The 26,633-nt window shown below is 39.2% G+C and overlaps 1 protein-coding gene across 2 annotated transcripts; it reads left to right on the top strand.

Annotated features, from left to right (window-relative positions):
* Positions 1 to 295: 295 nt before the first annotated feature.
* Clec1a (C-type lectin domain family 1 member A) lies at positions 296 to 26,381 on the top strand. 2 transcript variants are annotated; one of them, XM_021191423.2, is made up of 6 exons: positions 296 to 693; positions 16,118 to 16,216; positions 17,386 to 17,562; positions 20,446 to 20,597; positions 22,768 to 22,834; positions 23,706 to 26,381. In XM_021191423.2, the coding sequence occupies exons 1-6, from the start codon at positions 582 to 584 to the stop codon at positions 23,717 to 23,719; spliced, it is 621 nt and encodes a 206-aa protein (XP_021047082.1). In that variant the 5' UTR covers positions 296 to 581; the 3' UTR covers positions 23,720 to 26,381. The 2 variants fall into 2 exon arrangements, with proteins under 2 accessions (XP_021047082.1, XP_021047081.1); XM_021191422.1 differs by having other exon boundaries at positions 22,716 to 22,834; positions 23,706 to 24,403.
* Positions 26,382 to 26,633: the final 252 nt, after the last annotated feature.

Genomic DNA, 26,633 nt, shown 5'->3' with positions numbered 1-26,633 from the left:
AGAAAGCTTTCACTTTCTTTTTGAGTTAAATCAAAAACTAAAATCGATTGGATGCTCTCAGGGGGTCTGCTGCGGGATGCCCAGTGAATGATGCTTTGCACTCTGCCTTTGGAGACAGGAATAGTCCCTCCTCCTTCCCCAAAGATACAGGTGAGTAACCAGATTGTGATGCATACTGGGAAAAAAAAAAGTCCAGTTCTGATTATGCTTTAGACTCAGAGGACCTTCAGTGCTACTGGGAGGGGTCATCATCCGCACCTTGCAACTCTGAAAGATTTGTAAGCAGATACACACAGGGTCTGTAAAAGGCAGATATTTTAATAACTGTTCACGGACCGCCCAGCCAGAAAACACACGCGGTTTCCCCTCAGCCAGACTAACTTGGCATTCTGAATACAGGCTCAGAGGGGAGGGGCCGGGCCTCTCCATGCAGGAACTGGAGTCAGAGGCTTCCCTTGCTGCCTGCAGGGAAAGACTATTAAGAATGCCTCTCAGTGCCTGGTTTCCTGAGGTATCTGAGGGTAGACAGCCGGCCTCGAGCAATCTGAGCGCATCTCACCGGCATCTCTGCAGGAATCAGGATGCAGGCCAAATACAGCAGCACAAGGGACATGCTCGATGATGATGACACCACCATAAGCCTGTATTCTGGAACCTCCACTGTCACCAGACGTGCAGAGCCCAGGCACTCAGGTACTTGCTTCTGTCTCCCCGAATCCAAGCAGATCGGAGCTCTGGAGAAAATCATGAGATGAGGCACTTTTCCTAGGCATGTACAAGGCAGAGGGAAGGGGGGAATCTTCCCATAGCTTACAGTGAGAGGTAACTGCACTTTCCACAACTTCTCTACAGGAATGCAACCAGCATACACACGGGGGTCTGATTCCCTAACACTGTATTGCTGGCTTAGCATTTTGCAAGGAGAGAATGTGAGCTTCCCAGTTAGATACAGCATGGAACGGAAGAGATGGTGTATACCTTAAAGAAACATTGTTTCCTTTTCCTTTCTCAGGAAGGCCAAATCAGGCCAGCTTGTTGTTGTCCATGTGGACTGTCACCTGTGGTGGGATTTGGAAATTTAGGGTAATAAAAAATGAGCATTTCATTTTTGTCCCTGCTGAACTCTTAACTTTAAGGGAGAGATTTCCAAGGAGGCAAATTAATTCGGGCATTTGTTCAAATCTCTGCATCCTGAATCTGCAAGATCTTGGAGGAGCCATGTCAGAGCCAGATATTGATTTCACCCTTTGTTATATATATATCCAGGACATCGGAAGTAAATCCTAATGTTTCCCCTTAAGTCTGAAATTCGGTGATTTGGGGCTGAGATTGAACCTAGGGTCTTCCTCTGGTAGGAAACAGCAGAAAACTGAGCTACACTGGGGACTTGGTTTAATTCAGAGGGAGACAGTACCTTCCTAAGCTACCTACTGGCCTCCAACCCGAGACCTTCCTATCTCTGTCTCCTCAGTAGCTGGTTACAAGCAGGCACCAGCATATTCTGTCCCCCTTTGTTCTGTTGATTTAAAAATATTGAAATTATTAAACCATACTTAGAAGACATTTAATTTGGCTTATGTCTTACTATTTTTGTTACCGTTATTTATCTTACAATAGGGTAGAATTTTCCAATTCTACTCCTCTTCGTAATCCACACACGTAGGGGCTTATCTGGTTGGTCTACAGCAGACAGTCCACTTGGTTCTAGAGCAAAGACCCCACTTGGCAGTGCAGATTGCATCCTGTATGTTCATGTTCTGATACCAAGTGGGCCTCTTACCACTTTGTGACCTTAGTGTCCTGGGATTCAGTGGCATTGCTTATAAAGCGTTAAAGATAGGAGGTAGGCGTTAATGCCCATGCTGTGCCCATGCTGACATTGCTTTAAGTGCCAGATGCAAGTTTGTTCATATTAGCTTTAGCTAACAGTAAATAGAAGTAACAAAAAAACCCCTTTCTCCGTAAAGCCATTCCATACACTTTCTTTTTATCAGTGAGTGCCCATCTGAGGCTTACTGATATGGTTTTTTGTTTTCCCACGAGACTATCCAGAGAGTTGTTTAAAGGATGTCTTACTATTTTTGTTACCGTTATTTATCTTACAATAGGGTAGAATTTTCCAGTTCTACCAATTTTCATAATCCACACACATAGGGGCTTATCTGGTTGGTCTACAGCAGACAGAGCGGGGATTTCCAGCTTCCTTCACCTGGAGCTCAGAGGCTGCAGGAAGAAGGATGGATGGGGCAGGAAGTGAGTGAAACAGTTGGAAAGGCCTTCTTCCCGCAAACATCGTGAACAATCAGCTCCCAGGGCAGTAGTTTCAAGAGGACAGCGTGCAATTTCATTTTTTCGCCTTTGCCTAGAGAAGGGTTAATGATCTGCATAAGCAGGAACAGTGTGTACAAATAAGTACCTCAAGATCGAAGGGTGGAGACAGAGGTGGGGCAAGATGAAACACTTGGTACAACACTTGGCAGCCTCCTTGTAAGAAATGGAAGTTGGAACAGTGGGAGGGAAGGTTACAAGGAAGTGACTCAGAGGCCAACATCTGGAAAAGGTTTCCTCAGGCTCCCTGTGTGATATCTCAGTTTCTTCTTGTGATACTCAAACATTTAGAGGCATGACATAAAAAAAATTTTGTAAGAAAACACTTTTTACATACCTCGGCTATAGAAATAGCAGTAGAAATCAGAATTTGGGAAATTTCAGATTCAATATGATGCTGTGACAAAATTTAAGTGGACAGTTTTTAAACTATATTTTTTGAACTGTTAGAAACAAATACCACAGGCGTTTTTGAGATTCTAATGTTATCCGTATAACAATTGTGCTTATCTAAAAATACAAAACAGTTATGAAGACAGAAAGTCAAAAATAAAAGAAATAATTGTACACCTAACTTTCACAAATTCTGATCAAGTATGCCAAGGACTGGGCACAGAGTGCCAACCACGGCAGACCATCTGCTATGAGCTATGAGGGAAACAGATTCCCAGCTCAGCTTTACATATAATACCATACTACCTCGGAGCACGTACAAGCACAAGAAAGCCTGGCCATCTGTGTCTAGGGACCAAAGGAGACCCAAAAAGGTCTGGAGAGAGTAGCCATTGTATTGAATTGATTTTAGAATTTTCCATATTATAAAGATCCAAGATGGGGAATGTCCAGGCTGAGGATGCTCTGTGTTTTCCGAGAACTCTTTGCAGTAAGTATAGCTGAGGCACAGAGCTGAGGGACAGCCATGAGGAGTAGGTCTGGAGAGACAAGAAGGGTCTTTTAGGCTCCCTGAAGTGTTTTAGGTCTATTATAAATGAGATTAATGATGAGGAGAAAGATACAGGGAGACAAATGATCTATTATTAGAAATATCTCTAGGCTATGCTGATGATGGACTGAAGGAGAATCCACAGACCTGAATGGGTCAATGTCCTGTTTTATCTCTAGTCCAGGTACTTCCTCTACTGAGGAAGAAGAGTAAGAAGGAAGAGGAAAGAGTGATAGATACTGAAGGGAAGGAGCTTCAAGGATTGCTTCAGGTTATCAGTGAGGATGCAGGATATGTGAGTTCAAGGTTGACTGAGTACTCAGACATGCTCTAGGTGCTGCTATCAGGGGTTGTGTAGAAGGTGCTGTCATGACCTGTAGGAAGAGTCATAAGGTGACAAATTGAGCCTGAGTCCAAGGGTCTGGAAGGTGAGACACACTTGGAGCTGTCTAAAGACACATATATTTGAAGAATCTGAGTTCAAGGTAAGAGTTTGGGGCTAAATAAAGACATAGTAAGAAACTGGGTTCAGGGTAAGAATTTTCAGCTGGATGCCTATGTAGAAATCATATATGAATATATGATAAATGAATAAATCATTTAAATAATAGGGATAGAAATTAAAATTCACATGAGTGAATTATATCACTGAGGGAGGATATATAAAACCAGAAACCTACAAAACAAAAACAACTGACAAGGAAACAATCCAGGGAATATGAGCCATAGCCTGGAGGACAGGAAGACCCAGCCAGAGGCTGCTAGAATGGAGCAGCAGAGAGAGTGGAGGTAGGGCTCGGGTAGGAATAAGCGTCTGGAACACTTGCAGAGTTATAGTGGGAGACACAATGCAAGGCAAGAGTGGAATGTTAAAAATAACATAGTGTAGAACATTTAAAAGGAGACTAAACACAGCTCATTATTTCAACAATAAGGAGGAAAACAGAAGTTTATTTATCATCATAATCATCTCCCTGTGTGGCTCAGAGTGCTCCTCAGCTCAAAATCTGTTCCTATCTCAGTCTCCCAAGAGTCAGGGTCACTGCTGTGGACCAGCACCTCAGGTGCTATTGGTTATTTTATAGCAACATCTCAAAAAGGGGCTGCTGTTGATGGAAAAACTATTTATGGTTTTCATCATCTCGTCTCTTCATCTTCTTTGTAGAAAATATAATGTGTTATTGCCGAGGTGCCACAAGATGGGGTGAGGACATTTTAGATTTATTTATTTTTTTAAGATGGGAGAGAGTCTAACCACACTGAAAATTACAAGGAAGTCCAGGATGGCCAGCTCACCTGAACAACGTCAAGATTAGGGCAACGATGTCACAGAAGGAACAAGATTCCTTCTGCAGTGGAAGTGCTGTACTACTGAAAGGATACGAAAAATACACTCTCATTAGTAATAATTTGAAAAAATATGTAAAAGTCAATTCTATTTCTGTTTTGTCCTACTCTTATTAATGCAATACTGCTGCATTTTTTTCTCCCAACTTTTTAGTTTCATTTCTACACATCTGTCATTGCAGCAGTAAGTCACAAGTCACATTCCTGGGATCTCATAAATCTTTCAGGCATACCCACTAAATATTAAACACCATCGTGGGCACTGGGGAGGTGCTATTTTTTGAGGCACTGGAAAGCACAGAATAATCTAAATGAAAAGTTTGCTTTGTATATCCCAAGAAGTGTCAATTCTCATAGGTCTACGAGGGTCAGCCTGAATTTGCCAGAAAAGCAAGATGGAGCACCAGGAGACTTTTCCACTCTGTAGATGACAGTGTGGAGAGGACATAAGAAAAGAACAATTAACCTGGTGCATAATGCCAAAGTTAGAATGTATCGCGAGGCAAAATTAAGTCAAATAACAGTTTGGAGGAGGAAAATGAGATTTGGACTAGACTTGAGATCACTATAAACTGACTTTGAGAATCACAACAGAACTCATCACAAAGAGTTGCAGGGAACTACTCGGCTGAAGATGGGAAGTCTTCATAGGAAGTAATGGAACGCACAAAGTACAGGGCTAAGCATGATGAATGCATCTAGGCTCTGTCACAAGTATCCAGTGTGGCCTTGCACAAATTTCTTAAGTTAAACTCTGTTTCTGTTCTAGCTTCTAAGACCCCTTACCTTCCAGGGCTATCTTCACAGCCCTTGTTTAATGATATCTGGTTTATTTCTTGGTTTAGGGGAGTGTAGAGTTTTCCTCTGCTGCCGATGAAGAATAACTAATCAAGTATGACAATACTGTTTATCCGCCAAGTTTCCTGTAACAACAAAAGGGTTTGTATTCAAAACTTGACTCTGGCACTCTAGCATTTTATAGCATAGCGGTATTTAGAGGACACAGGAAGATGGTGTTCTCTTCTATATATATCTCAGCATTCCTGGAGATGTTTATATCATTCTTTGGCCTATCGACACCCCTTTCTAAACATGCCCCAGGAGACAGGATAGGGATTCTTTTTTAAAACCCAAAAACTACAAGAAAGCCAAACCAAAATTAAGTACCTCCCAGGCAACTTATTTTTTGTGAAATAAATTTTATAAGGTGGGGGTGGTCCCCGAGAGATAGTTCAGTCTTGTTGGGAACATTTGAGGCAGAATTAAGAAACTTGAGACTCACAGCAAGAAGAAAAGCATCCGGGGACAAAAACAGCATCCAGGAGAAAGGGAAACTGTTAAGTTCAATGCCATTCTATCATGGCAGCTTGGTTGCAGAGCAGAGGCAGGAAGAACACTGGGAACTAAGGGAGAATTAACTTTGAGGACTGCAAGGGCATAACAGAAGGGTTCTGTGAGGACAGCATTAGAACAACAGGAGCATACTTGAGAAAACAAGAGTGGATAGGGTCTGGCTAAATAACAGTACGTTCTGGGTCTTTCATCCCAAATGCAGTAAAGTTACTGAAGTCATTAAATCAGGTAGGGTCACAATGAAATTGTTATCATTGATGAAATGTGCTTTGACATTTCTTCTAAATAGAATACGAGCTGTCTATAGAGATGATTGTTAAGAAACATGAGTCACATTTTAAAATATAAAATAAAATACACTTATATGTCTCCTCCCTGCATTTTGGCATATTTTCCTTACTCACCGTAAGTTCAGGAAGATAGGCATCATATCTCTTATGTCCATGCAAACTTTCCTGCTTTACTGTGGCAATAGTAGCTAACTCACATCATTGTGCTTAGAATATAGAATATAGAGGATCTCTCTGGAAGAAAGTGTTTTTTTTTTCCTATTTTGACTTTATTAAAAGTAGATTTTTCTCATACACTATTCCTGATGACAATTTCCTGTCCCCCCACTCTTCTGGGATCCTCCATCCCCTCTGTTCCATTTAAATCTACACCCTCTCCATCTTTCATGAGAAAACAAGTAGGAATCTAAATAACAATGACAAAATAAAATAAGAAAAACTAAAGTCAGGCAAATTGGAATAGAATAAAACAAACATAAGCAAAAGAGCCAGGCAAAAAGCACAAGAATCATATCTAACATAAGAGACACATATTAACACACACACAAAAAATCCCACAAAAACACAGAACTGAAAGCTGTAATCTGCATGCAAAGAACTTGTAAGCTAAATAAGAATAACAATAAAATTAAAATAAATAAAATTAATGCCCTGACTAAACATAATGAGATGAAGAAACCCCAAAGTCGCTCTTGAGTTCATTTTGTGTTGGTTACCTACTGCTGGTCATGGGGCCTGCTCTTAAAAGTGGTTTACTGCCCCAGTGAGATTCATTAGAGAAAACTCATTTTTTATTTGCAACTGGTTGTTAGTTGGAGGCAGCTTCTGGGTTGGGGATAGTAGCTTGTCTTCATTTTCCATCTCAGTGCTGGGATCCCAGCTGATGGAGAGCTATGCAAGGCCTGTGCCTGTTGCCACGGTCTCTGAGTTCATACATGCATTGGTCCACCTGTGTTTACAAGTCCATGTTTTTTCAGTGATCTCCATTCCCTCTGGCTCTTCACTTTCTCTGGCTCCTCTTCTGGAAGAGTTCCTGACCCCAGGGGAAGGATTTGATGAATGTATCCCATTTATGACTGAGATTTCTTTCTTTTTCTTTCTTTTTTTCTTTGACTTTTTATTTTTATTTTTTATTAGATATTTTCTTTCTTTACATTTCAAATGTTATCCTCTTTCCTGGTTTCCCTTCCGTAAACCTCCTCTCCCCTTTCCCCTCGCCCTGCTCACCTTCCCACCCAATCCCTCTTCCTGGCCCTGGTATTCCCCATACTGAGGCATAGAACATTCACAGGACCAAGGGCCCCTCTTCCCATTGATGGCCAACTAGGCCATCCTCTGCTACATATGCAGCTAGAGCCATGAGTCCTACCATGTGTTTTCCTTGCTACATATGCAGCTAGAGCCATGAGTCCTACCATGTGTTTTCTTTGGTTGATGGTTTAGTCCCAGGGAGCTCTGGGGGTACTGGTTAGTTCATATTGTTGTTCCCCCTATGGGGCTGCAAACCTTTTCAGCTCCTTGTGTCCTTTCTTTAGCTCCTTCATTAGGGACTCTATATTCCGTCCAATGGATGGCTGTGAACTTCCACTTCTGTATTTTTCAGGCACTGGCAGAGTCTCTCAGTAGACAGCTATATCAGGTTTCTGTCAGCAAGCTCTTGTTGGCATCCACAGTAGTGTCTGGGTTTGGTGGTTGTATATAGAATGGATCCCCAGGTGGGGCAGTCTCTGGATGGTTATTCCTTCAGTCTCTGCTTCACACTTTGTCTCTGTAACTCCTCCATGGGGATTTTGTTCCCCTTTTTAAGAAGGATCGAAGAATCCACACTTTGGTCTTCCTTCTTCTTGAGTTTCATGTGTTTTGCAAATTTGTATGTTGGGTATTCTGAGCTTCTGGGCTAATATCCACTTATCAGTGAGTACATATCATGTGTGTTGCTTTGTGATTGGGTTACCTCACTCAGGATGATATCCTCCAGATCCATCCATTTGCCTAAGAATTTCATAAATTCATTGTTTTTAATAGCTGCATAGTACTCCATTGTGTAAATGTACCACATTTTCTGTATCCATTCCTCCATTGAGGGACATCTGGGTTCTATCCAGTTTCTGGCTATTATAAATAAGGCTGCTATGAACATAGTGGAGCATGTGTCCTTATTACATGTTGGAGCATCTTCTGGGTATATGCCTAGGAGTGGTACTGGTGGATCCTCTAGTAGTTTTATGTCCAATTTTCTGAGGAACCACGAAACTGATTTCCACAGTGGTTGTACCAGATTGCAATTCCACAAGCAATGAAGTAGTGTTCCTCTTTCACCACATCCTTTGCAATTTTATGAGGTCCCATTTGTCAATTCTCGATCTTATAGCACAAGTTACTGGTGTTCTGTTCAGGAATTTTTTCCCCCTGTGCCCACATGTTTGAGGCTCTTCCCCCCACTTTCTCCTCTATAAGTTTCTGTGTTTCCAGTTTTATGTGGAGGTCCTTGATCCACTTAAACTTGAGCTTTGTACAAGGAGATAAGAATGGATGGATTCGAATTCTTCTACATGCAAACCACCAGTTGAACCAGCACCATTTGTTGAAAATGCTGTCTTTTTTCCACTGGATGGTTTTAGCTCCTTTGTCAAAGACCAAGTGACCATAGGTGTGTGGGTTCATTTCTGGGTCTTCAGTTCTATTCCATTGATCTACCTGTCTGTTACTGTACTAGTACCATGCAGTTTTTATCACAATTGCTCTGTAGTAAGGCTTGAGGTATTACTGAGATTCCTAAGTTTTCACTCTCTGCACATTGGCTGTGGGTCTCTGGTCCCTTCTGTTGCAGGAGGAAACATCTCTGGCAATGGTTGAACAAGGCACACATCTATGAGTATAGCAGAACAACATCATTAGGAGTCATTGTATTACTATTTTCCTTCAGCAGAACATTAGTGTTTATTTTTCCACTAGATCTCTGGCCAATCTAGGTTCACTAGTCTCAGGTTCTAAGCCATCTAAGCATTGTTGGCAATGGGTTCCATTTCATGAAGTGGGCCTTAAATCTAATTAGATATTAGGTAGTTACTACCACAACTTCATGCATTAGTGAGTCTTGCATGAAGGTCAACATTGCAGATCAAAGGGTTTGTATCTGGACTATTGGTGTTTCTCATTCTTCTTTGGCAAAGTGCAGAGTACATTTCAGTTGTGTGAACACTAATTAGTAATGATGAAGGATTTAAATAGGCAACAGACCAAATTCTGAATGTTCGAGTTGATGGACATTGTCTTCAGTAATAGGACCTTACCATCAGTTTGTGGAAAGCAGTCAATAGTATTGGCAACAGCCTGGGTTATTTGGAGTACCCACAGGGCCAATAACTTTATTAGATGGTAGTGGAATCTTTGTTTGATAGCTAGAGATGTTCAGTTGGGGCTCCATCTCCATTATCTGGTGATTTTATATGTGTGTATTTTTTTAGGAAGCTTCTTCTACTGTATTAAGTTGCCACATGACCTGTCAAGTGACTCTAATTTTAGTTGTCTCTACCTGTATTCTCTCCTCCTTTTCCTCTTCTCACTCTACCCCCATTTGATCCTTCTGTTCCAGTCTCCCAAACTTGTCCATCAATAACTACTTATTCTATCTCCCCTTCCTAGGAAGATCCATTCCTCCCACCCAGTCCCTTAGTCTACACTTAACTTCTGTGGTTCGATAGACTGTAGCCTGCTTATCAACGACTTAACAGCTAACATCTACCTACAATTAAATACATATTTTTTTTCCTTCTATGTCTGGATTACCCAATTAGGATAAATTTTTTTAGTTACATCCATTTATTTTCAAATATTATTCCTTTTATAAAAAAATAAAGATGATCAACAATCCATTATAAAAGTGTACCACATTTTCTTTATCCATTTACCTATCAACAGACATCTAGGTTGTTTTCAATTTTGGGATATTATGGATAAAGCAGCAATGAACATTGTTGAGCAAATATCTCTGTGGTGGGATGAAACATCCTTTATGTATATACTCAAGAACAGTGTAGCCAGATCTTGAGTTAGATCTATTCACAACTTCTTGAGGAACTGGCATACTGAGTTTATAAAGGCTCTTCATGTTTCCCTCCAACCAGCAACGGGTGATTGTTCCCCCTTTACCTCACATCCTTGCCAGCATGAGCTGTTATTTATTTTATTAATCTTGGGCATTCCAACTAGTGTAGGAAGAAATCTCCAGGTAGTTTTGATTTGCAATTCTCTAATAACTAAAGAAGTTGAATATTTCTTTGATGTTTCTCAGCCATTTGTATATCTTCTTTTGAGAATTTTACATTTAACTCTGTACCCCAATTTTTATGGGAAAACATGCTTATTCAGAGAATAGAAAACTTTAGTAGATTGACCAATTTAGACCATTGCTAGAATCACTTTTGTCTTTAAATTGGGGACTATTTATTCAAGTGATCTTATAATCCATCCATTGCCCCAAGTGGGTTTGTAGGAATTTTACATATTCCCATGCAGAATATATGTAGTAGCTCTTTAACACTGCATTTGAGCCAAGTTGTTTTGTGAGATGCCCAGTTAGAATACCTAGAAAAATCACCCTGCAGTGTTACTTTCACCTGAAAGCTACCCACTGGAGTCCTTTTATCTATAGAGAGAATTCACAGTTAGAGTTCAGTGACACTTCTCATAATCAACTTGAGAAAAGAGGTGGATTTTGGATTAGTTTGTGGTCTGCTGGGAGACCCTTAAGATCCCTCACAAGTCAGCGAACTACTTTGGGAAACAGTGATGCTGTAGGATTTTAGAAGATCAAACAATCAAGGGAATTACTGTAGAGACCCTTTCATGCACGACTAAAGGTTGTCCTTAATTTGTATCTAATTGTCACAAAATTATTTGTACAGAGCAACAGAAAATCTGAGCTTCCCTCTTAGGGAGGATATTTTTGGGAAAGAATAGAGAAGTATTTTTGAGAATTTGTGTGTGTGTGTGTGTGTGTGTGTGTGTGTGTGTGTGTGTGTGAGTGTGTATGTGTGTGTGTGTGTGTGTGAAGGATTAGTGGAAGGAGAAAGATTGGCAACAAGATAACCAAGTAAGATGGCGGTGATGCTTTCCAGGGTGAAAATGAGAGGCAGCAATAACCAAGGACCAGAGACTGTATCAAATGACTTGCCCAATTAAATAGATAGAAGCTGCAGAGTGGTCAGGCCAGAAGGTTTGGCTCAGGTGGCTGGTTCCTAAACAAAATGGTGCCAAGATCACAAATTGACAAGTGAAGAGGGGAAATATTTATTTGCTTGGGAAAATAATGAGTTCCTTTAAGATAGATTCCTGCAAGATTTGAAATTTTTATTGGATATTTTCTTTATTTACATTCCAAATGTTATCCCCTTTCCTGGTTTTCACCCTATCACATCTTCCATCCCTCTGCTTCTGTGAGGGTGTTCCTCTACCCACCCACCCACTCCCACCTCCCTGCCCTCCATTCCCCAACACTGGGCATCTATCCAGCCTTCATAGGACCAAGGGCCTCTCCTTCCATTGATGCATAACAAGGCCATCCCCTGATACATATGCAGCTGGAGCTATGTGTACTTCTTTGTTGATGGCTTAGTACCTGGGAGTTCTGGGGGGTCTGGCTGGTTGATGTTGTCCTTCCTATAGGGTTGAATAATTTGTTTTCTTGATGACTGAGTTTTGAGTTCTTTATATATTTGAATATTATCCCTCTATGGGGTGTGTTGTTGGTAAAGTGACAGTGTCCTTTGCCATTTAGAATCTTTTCAGTTTTATGAAGTCCCAATTATTAATTGTTTGTCGTATTAATTGTGGTAAAGGTGTTCTGTTCAGAAAGTCTTTTCTTGTGCCAATGAGCTCAAGATTATTCCCTACTTTCTCTTCTATCAGAGTGAATCTGACCTTATGTTGAGATCTTTGATCCACTTGGAGTGAATTTGTTTGTTTGTGCACAGTGACAAGTATGGATCTATTTGGATTCTTATACATGCCATGGTCCAATTTGACTCACATCATTTGTTGAAGATGCTGTCTTTTGTTTAGGGTATATTTCTGGCTTCTTCATCAAAAATCAGGTATTCATGGGTATGTCAATTTATGTCTGTGTCTTTGACTAGATTCCATTGATAAATGTGTTTGTTTTATGCCAATATCATATAGTTTTTACTCCTATAGCTCTGTACTATAATTTGAGAGGTCTTCCTGGCTCTGTGTTTCCATATGAAACTGAAAATTGTCCTTTCAAATTCTGTGAAGAATTGCATTGGGATTGTGATGGGAATTGCATTGAATCTATAGCTTGCTAAGATTGTCACTTTTACAATAATAATCTTACTGGTCATTAGAGATCTTTCTATCTTGTGATGCTGTACTCATTTTTTTCTTCAGTGTCTTAAAGTTTTTATTCTACAAGTTTTTAATTTTCCTGGTTAGAGTTGCCATAATATAGTTTGTTTGTTTTTTAAAGCTATTGTGAAAGGTACTATTTCCATCATTTCTTTTTCTGTTTTTCTCTTGTATATAGGAAAGCTACTAGATTTGTGTATCAATTTTATATCCTGCTACATAGATAAAAGTGTTTATCAGTTGTAGGAGTTTGCTCGTGGAAGTTTTAGGGTCACTTATGAATACTATCGTATTATCTGCAAATAAAGATGCATTGGCTTGCATGCTTGCTATTTGTGTTCTGTTGATATCTTTCAGTTGTCTTATTGTTGTAGCTAACACTTTAAGTACTGTGTTAAATAGATATGGGCAGTGGACAACTTTGTCTCTCTTGTTTTAGTGGAAATGCCTTGATTTTTCTCTCTATTTGGGTTGATATGGGCTGTGGAGCTGCTAGAACTTGCCTCTATTAATTTGAGGCATGTTTCTTTTATGCCTTCCCTAATCTTTCCAGGACTATTATTATGAAGGGGTATTGAATTTCACCAAAGGCATCTAATGAGATGATATTGTACATTTTGTCTTTAATAGGGTAGATTACATTTATTGAATTTGTATGTTGAACTGTTCCTGAATCTCTGGGATGAAGTGTACTTGATGATGGTGGATGATCTTTTTAATGTGTTCTTGGATTTGGTTTGCAGATATTTTAGTGATAACTTTTGCAGCCATGCTCATCATGGTAATTGGTCTGTAATTCTTCTTTTTTGAGTGTGTATGTTTTTACATCTCAGAGTAACTATGACTTTATGAAAAGAATTTGACATCATTCCTTCTATTTTTATTTTGTGGAATAATTTGAGAAATACTGGAGTGAAATCTCCTTTGAAAGTTGGTAAAATTCCATGCTATCTGGCTCTGGCTCTGGCCTTTTTATATAGAGAGATTTTAATGAATGCTTCCATTTCACTAGAAGTAGTAGGTCTACTTTCTTTGCTTATCTGGGCTTTATTTAACTTTGGTACATCACACACACACATGCACACAAACACACACATCAAGAAAATTGTTTATTTCTTTAGATTTTCTAATGTGATAAAGTATATGTTGTTAAAGTATGTCTCTATGATTCTCTGGCTTTCCTTGGTATCTATTGTTATATCCCCATTTTGTTTCTAATTTTGTTAATTATGTCTTTTCATCCTTAATGTTTAGTTAATTTAGATAAGAATCTATCAATTTTATTGTTTTTCTCAAAGTACCAACTCTTTGTTTCATTGAGTTTTTAAAATATTTTTTCATTTCTATTTTATTGATTTCATCTTGTGTTTAATTATTCCTCTTTTGACTGTTATTCCTTCTTTTTGTTCTTGAGCTATTGGGCATGTTACTAACTTACTGATATGAGATATCTCCATTTTTTTTTTAATGTGGACAATTAGTACTACAGCTTGCCTGTTAGAACCACCTGCATTACTTCCCATAAGTTTGCATATGTTGTATTTTCATTTTCATTCAATTCTAAATGTTTTTAATTTCTGTCTTGATACATTTTTCATTCAGTAGTGAGTTGTTCAGGTTCCATGAGTTTGTAAGCTTTCTGTTGTTTCTGTTGTTATTGATATCCAGCTTTAATCCACGATGCTCAGATAGGATACAGATTGCTATTTCAATTTTCTTGTATCTATTGAGACTTGCTTTGGGTCCTAATATGTGGTCAATTTTGGAGAAAGTTTCATGAGCTACTGAAAAGAAGCTATATTCTTTTGGGCTTGGGTGAAATGTTCAGAGAGTATCTGTTAGGTCGATCTTGTTTATGACATTAGTTAGCATCAGCATTTTTCTATTTAGTTTTGTCTGGATGAACTGTGTATTGGTGAGAATGAGGTATTGAAGACTCTCATTATCAGTGTATGAAGGCCAATATGTTAGGGGTCAAGGAAGAAAAGGCTACAATTGGTGGTCTGAGCTGGGGATAGGATTGGTGGTTGGATTTTGAGAACAGAAGAGAGAGTGACAATGGCCTGCCTAATTCCCTAAAACCTTTGTGCATTTTCAGTGAGTTGGAAACGAATTTCTATATATTTGTTCTTTCTCTGTTAGAACATGACTTGCCTTCTCAATGAAATGGAGTCTAGAGAGAATAGAATATATAGGTTCTACTCTGCTTTTGTTTTATCACAAACTCCAGATAGTATCTGCACTGAAAAGAATTCAGATCTCTCAGTTGCCTTTGGTCATAACACAAATAGATGATCTCACCAGGGATGGGTCTCCTTGTGACATAGCTGCTTCTCCAGTGTGACAGGTCAAACCATGGTAACAAAGTCAAGAAGAAGGTATTGTATATAGTGTTTGTTTCTATGTTCTAAATTAATTTTTGACTGGTGTGAACCTTGATATTTTTACACCCAGCTCTGAGAAATTGACAGTCGTGTTCCTTTATAATTTAGTTTGGAGAAGACATAAATCTAGTAAATGAATGTGTAACACTCTTAAAAATAATGATTTTCATGCAGGAGACTCCAAAAAGAAGCAGTTAAACCATCGTTTCTGATGATAAACATATCATTTGTTTTCCTAAAGACACATAGGTGGAATACTGGAGGCAGGGCATATTGTACAAAGTTATGAACAAATGAATTGATGATGTATAAAGTTGCTGCTTGGTAGGGTTTCTTGGGGTTTTGGTTTGTTTGTTTGTTTGTTTGTGTCAACACTGGTTGGCCTCTAACTCTCTAATGCAATTAAAGATGACCTTGACCTTGTGATACCTATCTTTACCTATCCTGCTGGGATTATAGGCGCTTCATGCCTAGCTTCCTATCAGGCACATGTAACAATTGTTCAGTCAACATTTTTGTCATTGTTGTGTTTTGGCTTCTTGTGTGTGTGAGACAGGGTCTCACAATGCAACCCTGACTTACCTGGAACTTTCTGTGTAGACCAGTCTGGCCTCCAACCCATAGAGAACTTCCTGCCTCTGCCTCCTGAGTGCTGGGACTAAAGGTATGTCCAACCATACTTGGCTTCCATAGTCAGAATCTTGAAAAGCATAAGGATCTAAAAACAACCATTTAAAAGTCATGGTAAAGCATAATGTAGACCTTGAAGAGAGGTCCTGTGAATGAACTAGATATTCAAAGTAAGGCTTAAAGGATTTTGTTGCCAAGACTCTGAGGACAGAGGACAAATGTTTGAGAATCAAACAAGGAAGATTGCATGGGTAATCTTTTTCCATTTCAAAGCTGTGAAGGTAAATTTCTTGATGGACTCTGGTAAATTGGATTCATTGGACTAAGAACATATGGCCCCTTCCTGAACTGCTAAAGATGACGCTAGATGCCTTTAATTTGCATCTAGAAGGTGCTCCAACCTCTGTACTTGATGGCAACTGACTTTAATCCAAGAGAAGAAAGGGCCAACCATACTTTCTCCTTGTTCCCCTCAGAGAATGGAACACCCTCTTCAGTTTGGCGACCAGTGGCCCTGACCCTGCTGACCTTGTGTTTGGTGCTGCTCGTTGGCTTGGCAGCCCTGGGCCTTGTATGTAAGTCTGTGTTCTATTCTGGGGAAGGTTCCTGATTTCTCAGTTTGTGCAGGACAAGAAACTCTTGCTGTGAGTTTCTTAAAACCTTAACTTCTGGAGTCTTATCATCTTTCTAAAGACAATTGTTTAATTGACTAGAAGTTTATGTATTGAAACACAGCAAGCATTTTCCGGTTAGAACTCATTGTTTGAGATAAGTATTGTAACTGTTTACATGCCAGTGTGTAAATAAGCACTTTAGAGAGCACCAACAGTGCAGGGGAAATGTGGTTTCTGCACACATCCATCTTCTACACAAGGAGCATCGAAGTGCTCAATCACTGTTATCAAAAAGGCTTGCAAATAATACAGTTATTTTGGGAGAAAAATGTTTGGAAATCAAACAAGGAAGATTGCATGTATAATCTATTTCCATTTCAAAGCTGTGAAGGTAAATTTCTTGATGGACTCTGGTAAATTGGCTTCATTGAACTAAGAACATATGGCCCCTTCCTGATGTTAGGCAAAAGCCACACAGCAAATCAGATCAGGTCACAAGTTGATTCTGCTAAAGTAAAAGTTAAATCTATGGACTTCAATTTAAAAGTTAAGAAGAAATCCTGTTAGCTCTCTCTACGCCCAAATTTATATAATCTTGATACAGCACTTCCTTGTACTTACCTTTTCTCTTAGGAAAGTAACTCCCATAACTTATGACATATTTCTCGAGATTTAGAAAACTGAAATTCAAGCCTGCGTTGAAATGATTTTAGTTGAGAAACATCAAAGCAGTGACTTGTCCTCATGGAACCTAACAGCAAGTCCACAAGTATATAAAAATGAGATCAGAACATTTTAATAATGGAATGAACAATAGGATGTGTCATCTTTCCAATATATTCAACATAGTAAATACTCAATAGATGGGTAGATTTGTAGTTTTATATTGGTTTTAGGTGCATAAAATATTTGTTGAACAAGGATACAGATTGGTATTGAGTTCCTAACTTCCAAAGTTAAGAACCACTAATACAGCTTCACATTTTCCAACAGAGGTAGACATACAGATTTGCCTAGGAGGATGCAATTAACTATGTCATTGGATGTGGCAATCTGAGTTGTCTCCCCCATGTGTGGATGGTAGAAGCAGGCATATGAGCGATCTAGACTGACTTGGTCACATGACTTAGTTTTTCAGTTCTACCAGCTCTCTAATATCCAGCAAGACAGCATCACTGAAAAGGATGAAAAGCTGGGGAACGTGTCCCGACAGCTACAGTCTCTCCAGACCCAGAACAGAAAACTCATTGAAACTCTGCAGCAGGTAGCTGTAAAACTGTGCCGTGAACTTTACAACAAAAGTGGAGGTGAGCATGTCCCTGTCACTCTGGCCTCTACAAATTGTTCTATCTAATCCCGAATTTTCTATCAGGATAACTAGAATCATGTATTTCTTTAGAAACACTTTTCCTGTCATCTCAATAAACAGTTTGAGCTGCGTAATCGTGATCAGACATTGGGTTATAATTGCTTATGTGCATCTTTATCATGGTGCAGGAATGGATTCTTCAAATGTGAGCACTTAAAGCATAGTAGTCCATTTAGAGTAAGCAATACAGCACTGTCGGCAGCTAAACCCAGGAAGAGGCCTCAATTACACTGACACATACTGACCCAACACAGTGAAAGTGCTGGGAAAGTTGTAACTACAGTTTTCCAACTTTTAGACTCATGCAGGCATTATTTCAAAATTTAGAGAACTTAAAATAAATTGCAGTTGTTCTAGTTCACCCATGGCTTGTTTCTCAGAAATACGAATCTTACAAGGGATCAAGGGTAATGAGAATGACAATGGGTGAACCAAAACGATCACTGATGATATGTGTAAACTCACTTCAGTGTCCCCTTAACCAGCCACCATCTTGCGATTCCCCTCTTGAAAGTTGCTTCACAGCATACTACATTCATGTCGGCCCTCTCTTCTTCACCCGCCACCACACAAGCATAGGAAACAACCTGCAGTTCGCAGTCTTAACTGGTTTCTCTTTTGGAAACTCTACAGTACCACGGTTTCATCACCATCCCTTCCCACACCACTTCCCCATTAGCAGACAAGTGAGTGATTTTCTCAGTAAACAGTGACTCAAGGCATACTTCTCTAAGTGACTATTTTCCACATGACTAGAGACCTCATTTACCCTAATTCTCTCTTTTCTTGTTTCCCTGACAAACCAGTGGACTTTTCTTTTTCTTTGTTGGATTCTAAATCATCAAAGAGATAATTCTCATCTAGGTGGCTCAAAAAACAAAGGGCAAATGAGAAAAATCTATGCAAATAAACTATACACAATTTAAATATAAAGAGACATAAAAAGTTAGAAACTAGGAATAAATGATCTAATCTGTGAGCTCAATATGTAAGAAAGTCTGGCTCACAAATATAAACAAATATTCTATATACCCATAATCTACTGAAAAAAAGTAATAAAAAATAACCACGTATTTTTGGATGATGAAGTCTTCCTGCACCATAAAACTAATTGATCTACCTTAGAGTGTGCCTTGACAAACCTTTTTGCTGCATCGACCATGTTGTAGCTATTGTCACATGTAGCTTCCTATGCAGACAGAGGCTTTGTAGGAGGAGCTCACAGGAATCAGCCATGTTCAGCTTCAGAACTCTATGGCCAGTGTTTCACTAGCTCTACATGTCAGGAGTAAAATATCTGGAAGCAATACTTTTTCCTGGCACGTTGCTGATCAAAAGTATACATCTCCCCTGAAATGGGTCCACATTTATACGCATGTACTTATACCATTCATGGGTGTGCTGTGTCCTGGGGAAATTTTGATTTTATCACTGGGTCATTTAATAAATCCCCGTCTCAAAGCAAAAAGTTAACAGAAAGCATGATCTATATGGCTCAATCTGTAGCCTAGAGTAAACAGTGTTCAAAACTCCATCCCCTCCAGAATAAAATAGTGGTGCATGGATATGATTAAATCACACACACACACACACATACACACACACACATATACACACATATACACACATACACATATACACACACACACACACACACATACACACACATACACACACATATACACACATACACACACATACACACACATACACACACATACACACACACACACACACACACGAGACTTAGATGTAGGTTCCTGACTCTCAGGCCAAAGTCCAGATACCCACACCATGATACCCATGACACTACTACTCACCCGTGTAAAATGTACATGTACTTTTCATCTTACTCTCAGCTCTTTGTACTTCCCTGTTTGGCTTGGAAGTGCCCACCGTCTCTCAACACACACATAACTTATACAGCAGGGATACAAGGGACTTACATCTGAGAACACCTGAGGGGAAAGACTAGCTTAGCTTCCAGCTTCAGACATGTCAGCCTACGATGGCAGTGAAGGTCACTGTGGGGCAGCTTCCATCATGCCATCCTTGAAGCAGAGGAAAGAGTATACACGAAAAGTGCTCAGTGTGATGCAGCCCCAGTGACCTGCTTCTCACTTAGCTGCTATTTCATCACTTCACACTAAAGCTATCAGATTCAGAACCAATCAAGGAATCAGTCCATCAATGATATCAAAGACATCTAGATCCAATCATGTCCCCAAAGCTCACCAGCTCAAAATTATGTCCCCAATGCTTACGAACCCACGGGAAGAATTTCCTGTCCAAACCATGGCGTAGTCCTATGAACCACCTCATGCAGGGATATCCTGTCCACATTCTGCATAGCATAGGCAAGGAGGTTTTAGTCATTCATCGTCAGATCCAACACTGCATGCAAATACTATGTGTTCCAATTTTCACTGAATGTTCTGCTTCGATTATAGGTCATTCTTGGTGTGGAGTGGGTAGCACAGTTGCTCACTCAAATATCTAAGAGATATAAGTTACTTCTTGGAACGTCAAACACTGTTTATTTCCAAAAGTGGAAACATCAGATCCATACAGAGGGGGCTGGAGAGATGGTTCAGTGGCTAAGAGCACTGACTACTCTTCCAAAGGTCCCGAGTTCAAATTCCAGCAACCACACGGTGGCTCACAACCGTCCGTAATGAGAGCTGACACCCTCTTCTGCTGTGTCTGAAGACAGCTACAGTGTACTTACATATAATAATAAATAAATCTTTTAAAAAAAAAAAAAGACCAGGTCCATGCAGAGATAACTAACCAAACTGTGGTGTTCTTTTTTTCTTCCAAGGACATAGATGCAGTCCTTGCCCAGAAAAATGGAAGTGGCATGGAGACAAGTGTTACCAGTTCTATAAAGAAAGTAAAAACTGGCAGAGCTGTGAATACTTCTGCCTGGCTGACAATGCCACCATGCTGAAGATAAGCACGCAGGAAGAGCTGGTAAGTTCCCAAGCCTCAGCATTTGAAGGAGTGCCATCCTCCCCCAAAACAGGATAAGAGCATTGCAAGGAGCCAAGGTTCTGACCCTCAGATTTTCACACACACTCAAAACAAAGGTCAAGTCTTACGCCTACAGATACAAGCAATCCATAAAGTGGATATAAGCTGTGTTCTCCCCCAAACACTTACTGCCCCTTCAGTCAACAATGGACAGGTAGAAAAATGCCCTAATTTACCTGTTTGGATGGGGTAGAAAGGGAATAATATTGGTGCAATCTTAGAAAAGCAATGATAGTACTGTCTGCCTTTCTGTTGTAAATGTTAAAAAGCTTTGAATTGAAAAATAGTCAAATAATTGTAATAAACTGCAAATATACATACATATATATATGAATTTTATGTATATTGTGTATACATCACATTCCAGAATACTGGCAAATATTAGAATAAAGCTCAAAATTGACACGTGTGTATGGGACTCACTGACCAACAGCTTAAAAAGAGGTGACACAGACCTGGCACTGAGATTTTCTTTGCAGTGATGGGGCTTGAACTCAAGGCTTCATGAATATAAGTCAGGCAATCTACCACTAGGCTACTGTCCAAGATACTTTTTGATACTTGGCTATTTGTTTGATAGCCTATGGTGTCTGCGAAACACTGCCCCATTATAGGATAACTCCATTTAAACACACATATGTATATATATGTATATATTTTAGCAAGATTAAGGAGTAGGATTGTACATAGCATTTTCCAAGGTCATTAGTGTTAGTTATCTCTCCCATACTCCCCCATCAACCCTGCTTTCCCATCTGCACCCCATTTCTCCCTTCCTATTCCACTTCTTGCCTTCATACCACCTGCATTGTATTTCCTTTCTCTTGAAATCTCCTTATGGCCTCTTACTAGTCTCTGGTCTTCTATGAGTACCTCAATTTAAACACACATATATAAAGAAACAAAGCTAGAAGTCAAATAGGAAAGAAATCATACAACGCTTTTTTAACAGCTGCATATGGAAAAAGAGTTTCCATATGTTAGTATATGGCTATATGTGTGTTAACATATGGAAATGTATGTTTTTCTCTTCTACCTAGTATGAGATTCATGTCATCCTTCTAAATACTCTTCTTTTATTCTTTACTCCATAAATGTGTTCTTATTCATAGTTTCTTTTCCTGATACTTACAGCACTTATGTCTCTATGTTTTGTATTTCCAAATTTTTCCACTGCTTGGAATAATTTTACTTTTTCTGTAAATCCTTCTCCTACTTGTTTTTGTTTTGTTTTAATTCATTAATCAAAAGTAATGGTAATAACCTTCACTGTGTAATTAATTAAAATTAAATTACTTTTGGGAAACAGGGATTGAACACAAAAGCTCAACACAAGCAAGGCCAGCACTTTCCTAACTGAGCCATATCACAGGCTACCCATTATATTTATCTATTTCTCTGTCTCTGTCTCTATCTGTCTTTCTCTCTGTGTCTCTTTCTGTCTCTGTCTGTCTCTGTCTCCTCTCTCTCTCTCTCTCTCTCTCTCTCTCTCTCTCTCTCTCTCTCTCTCTCTCTCTCTCTTCCTCCCTCATCTATATTTTGAGACAGATATACTTCTGGCTATCTTGGAGTGGGCTACGTAGAACAAGCTACCTGAAAACGCAAGAGATCCACCTGCCTCTGCTTCTTGAATTCTGAGATCAGTGGCACACACACTACATTCAGTTCCTCTCCTATTTTATATCAATTTTAAGTTTAATCTTATACCACAAGAATAATGGGTCAGGTATGAATACAATGTTTGTTTTATAATTCCATACTTATTAAGACAAAGTATGTTATATCTATGTGTCCCACACTTAGTGGACAAATTTCTAAAGGACTTCACAGCAGGTGTCTTTCCTTCTTGAGTCTGCTGGCGTGTGTGTGTGTGTGTGTGTGTGTGTGTGTGTGTGTGTGTGNGAGAGAGAGAGAGAGAGAGAGAGAGAGAGAGAGAGAGAGAGAGAGACCTATGTGATTTCCATGCTATCCTCCTAGAAGCTCTGCTGATCCCCCATGTCCCTGTGCTCCTGATTGAAGCATCTCAAAGCTAAAGTTTTTCTTGTGTGCCTTTCACAGGATTTTGCCATGCCCCAGAGCTACTCTGAGTTTTTCTACTCTTATTGGACAGGGCTCTCCCGCAATGGCAGTGGCAAAGCCTGGCTGTGGACAGATGGAACACCTTACTCCTTTGAACTGTAAGCCTTCAGAAAATTCTGTGGGAGAGGTATATGATGACAGATTAGCAGTTTGGCAGTAATTATAGAGCATCTGTTTTGTAACTGGAATGTATGCTTGCAGGAAGATGCCTAGAGGTACTTGCAGAAAAATAGATAAGAAAAAGTCGGGGAGAGAAACACAGGGGGTTCTCAAATAATCAGCAGGTAGTTCCTTCACTGATTTCAGCAGTGTATATCTATGAGTCATTTCTCTGGGAGGCAAAGGAATAAGGAGAGAGAGAAAATGGGAGAGAACATCTCTTTTAGACTAATAATTAAATAGAAACCTAAGAGACTTAGATGTAACAGAGGTCATCCAAGGTCATCAAATCTGTCAATATCCAGGGGTAGGCTATGGCCTCAGAGGGGTCTTGGTTCTCCAAACTCTTTAATGTACATTTAAAACTATTTATTACAGAAGCTTTCAGATCAACTGTGCATGAAACTCTATGACAGAGGCAGATGTAATTTCTTTATGAAAGTTTATTACATTTAAAGGTCTGTTCAAGCATATTCTATTTTCTGTCTAAAAGAGAACAGGACATAGTAACATAACCATTTGTATTTTTAATTAAGTAAACTGAATCCTAGAAAAGGTAGTTAACTTTACATTGACAGTAAAATCAGAGTTTGTGTTTGCTTTAAGAGCAATTTTTATTGTTTTGAATGGTTGCTTACTTCTAAGAATGAGATAGAGACTGAGGGGCAGAAAATAGAATTCATTCGCCTCATCTCATCAGCAAAGACATACTGGGGACATAGATTATGATATTTTTGTTGTTATCTCTTAATGTGCCATTTTAGAAATAAACTGCAATTAAACTAAATTCTTTTCTTTCTCTTCCTTAAGGTTTGAGATTATAATAGATCCCACAAACCTAAGAAACAGGGATTGTATGACCATCTTCAATGGAAAGGCTTACTCTAAGGACTGCAAAGAGCTGAGGAGGTGTGCCTGTGAGAAGGTGGCAGGGAGAGTGGTACCTGAAGAGCTCCAGTAAGTGACATGAATCATTGGATGGAGGGGTCAACAGGTCAGCTTCAACCACCAGCAAAAGGACTGTCAAGCAAGGCCAATGTGAAGGACACTCAAAGCTTTGGGAAACAGAGGGGCAGCGGCTGGTGCTGGTTTGTGAGAGGTTCTCCTGATTCTAGCTCAGCAACATCCAGGCCTCTGCTTTAGTTCTTGCACACATTTTCCAGACACAAAGGGTCTTACTCATGAACCATCCACTAGCCCCAGGAAGCCATAGAGTTGTCCTCTTTGATTTACAGAAGACTTTCAGCTTTCTCCCTTCTCGGGGTCTGTCTCATGTCTCCCTTACTCTTAGAAAAGTGAGAAACATAAGAAAATAGAAGAGTTGATACAAAGTCACAAGCTGGATGAGCTGGTGTCCATATAACTATTGGTCCTTCAGAGTCACAGTACTTGGAAGGAGAAGGAAGACTTGAGAAGTTCAAGACCAGCCTCAGGTACATACTTGGAGGCCATCCTAGGCTATTATGAGTACACCTTTCAAGTGACAGAAAGAAGGAACAAAAGAACAAGAGAAAAAGGAAAGGAAGAATGAAAGAAGAAATGTGAAAATCAAATCAAGGTGAAAAGAGAGAAAAGAAGAAAAAACGTGGTGTCCTTTATCCTAACAGGCAGTCCAAGGGAAACAAGCAGAAGTCCCCACCCCTGTGCTGCTCTACACACAGCCAATTCTGTTTGCATCCAGTTCACACTTGGCCTTTCCTAGGCTCACAAAAGTGACTTCACCTACAGTGCCTGTGGTCAGCTTTCCAGCTGATACAGTTCTCATTATGTCAACCACCACTCCATCAATTGTGTCTTTGCTCTAATTATGTCTCCTAGGAAAGAGACCGTCTCAATTCTAAGTTAGAATTAATGTCCCTGTACTCAAGAGACTGGAGCCTAGAAAAAACAATAAGACAAACAAAAAAACAACAAAAAAACCCAGAACAATCTCTGTATATGCACAGATAATGGGTTGATTTCTTCTTCTACCATTTTTGAACAATGTTTATACCTTTCAGGTACTGAATGTTTAATAATAATAAGTGTAAATAATGTGAAATGGGTGACATTCTAGAAAGGATTTGTGATTTGGTGTAGGAGAACAGCAAAGGAATCCTTTTCACAAAATGGAAACCATCACTCCTTAACTCCTTGTGCATTAACAGTTGGTGAGACCACTATAAAGATATTGTTTATGAGATTACTTGAGTATAAGAAAGACTTCAAGAGGATGGCTTTATAATATTCCTAAGGTGAAATGTCTGAGGCAAAATCATGACATTGACGTTGGCATGTTGACTAACTGAGGTGTGGGAGAGGCATGATTTCTAAACAGTCGTGGGAAGAAATGGAGAAGCTGTGACATCCGCACAGCCAGACTCCTGACTAGACATGAGCTTCTCTTGGTGGTGACATTCAAAGCCACAACAGGGTCTTTGTGAATAGTACCATGCCAAGTGGTTTCATTGGTTAGAGATAAACCAACATTAGGGGGTTGGTAGTACCAGCAATAGATTTCACACTCTAAATTTTCAGTAGTAAAAATTGGAAAGCATATATATATTATGGTGAACTTACAATTAAATTAACATTTTGATATGAAAAACAATTCTGTATTTATTTTCATAAGACTTAATTTTATGACTACCATTTATCTAAACATTACTGTGAGACTAGAGTTTTCTTTGAGATTTCCTTCATGTTAGCTAGGGGAGTTCTTCAATATTGAATTCTATGCAGGTTTACTGGGATAGAAGTGTATTTGTGTTTTTAAAACTTGAGGGATTTACGTCTTTCTTGTTTTGGTTTGTTTATTGAGCCAATCACCTCACATCATGTAGCTTATTAAAAAGTGGGAATATTTATAATTTCCCTATGATGTTAGTTTAAAAAGTGTGAAGTTAGTCTCATAATGTAGGTTGTAATATAAAATGTGTTGAAAATTAATAAAATATTCTAAAGGGTTTAGTGATCATTTTAATGTAGCAAAACATAAGAGCAGCATCTGTATTCATTAAAGAGGAAAAGTATTCGCAAATATTTTCCATAACTAACAAAATTATAACAGTTTCTTCTGTTTGGTTAGATTGTCTAATACAATATTTCAAAATATGGAATAAAGATCAAGTCCGTCATTAAGCACTTGTTATATAAATCTAGTGCAGAAGGAAATAGTAGACAGCAAGAGAAAGCCAGTAACTTTTTGTACTTATAAACAAGGGCCATGGCTCTCATTTACACTTTGACTCCTGGCATTCTGGGCTCCAGGAGGGTGACATGTGTCTCTCTAGCTACCACTGATGGGGAGAGTCTAGCTATCTAGAGGGTAAAGAGCAATCTCATTTGCAATCTGAGACCTCAGCAAAGTGCCATTTCAGGTAGTAAAAGAGAAAAACAGTATTTGTTTGATAAATTTTCTTGAGGTTATTCTTCATCATTATCTGTAATCCCCTTTTCTGTATACAAACCTCATAATATTGATCACAACATAGGAAAACATTTCAAAAGATGAGAAAAGGGGGTGTGGTCCAACATTGCCTTTAGAAACACTTAAAAACATAAGAAGTGGTCATAAAATGAATTTGAGAAAAGGCTTTCTGGTAATAAAAGATGGAAACTACATGAGTTGGATTTCCTAGGATGAGAGGGAATGCGAAGACGTTTTTATAGTCTCTGCTGTGTAGGTAATTGTGAATAAACTGCAGGAAGAGTCACACAGAGAACATGGCCTTTCCCATAGAATGAACTCCCTCGGGT

The sequence above is a fragment of the Mus pahari genome, chromosome 2, assembly GCF_900095145.1.
Source record: "Mus pahari chromosome 2, PAHARI_EIJ_v1.1, whole genome shotgun sequence".
Classification (NCBI taxonomy): Eukaryota; Metazoa; Chordata; class Mammalia; order Rodentia; family Muridae; genus Mus; species Mus pahari.
Note: the sequence above shows the minus strand (reverse complement) of the source record. Positions and strands in the feature narration are given on the sequence as shown.

Excerpts from the sequence above, each read along its gene's own strand:
- Clec1a (XM_021191422.1), top strand. The coding sequence starts at position 582 with ATGCAGGCCAAATACAGCAGCACAAGGGACATGCTCGATGATGATGAC. Across the intron at positions 694-16,117 it reads TGCAGAGCCCAGGCACTCAG|AGAATGGAACACCCTCTTCA; the intron begins GTACTTGCTTCT and ends TGTTCCCCTCAG. Across the intron at positions 16,217-17,385 it reads GGCAGCCCTGGGCCTTGTAT|TTTTTCAGTTCTACCAGCTC; the intron begins GTAAGTCTGTGT and ends CACATGACTTAG.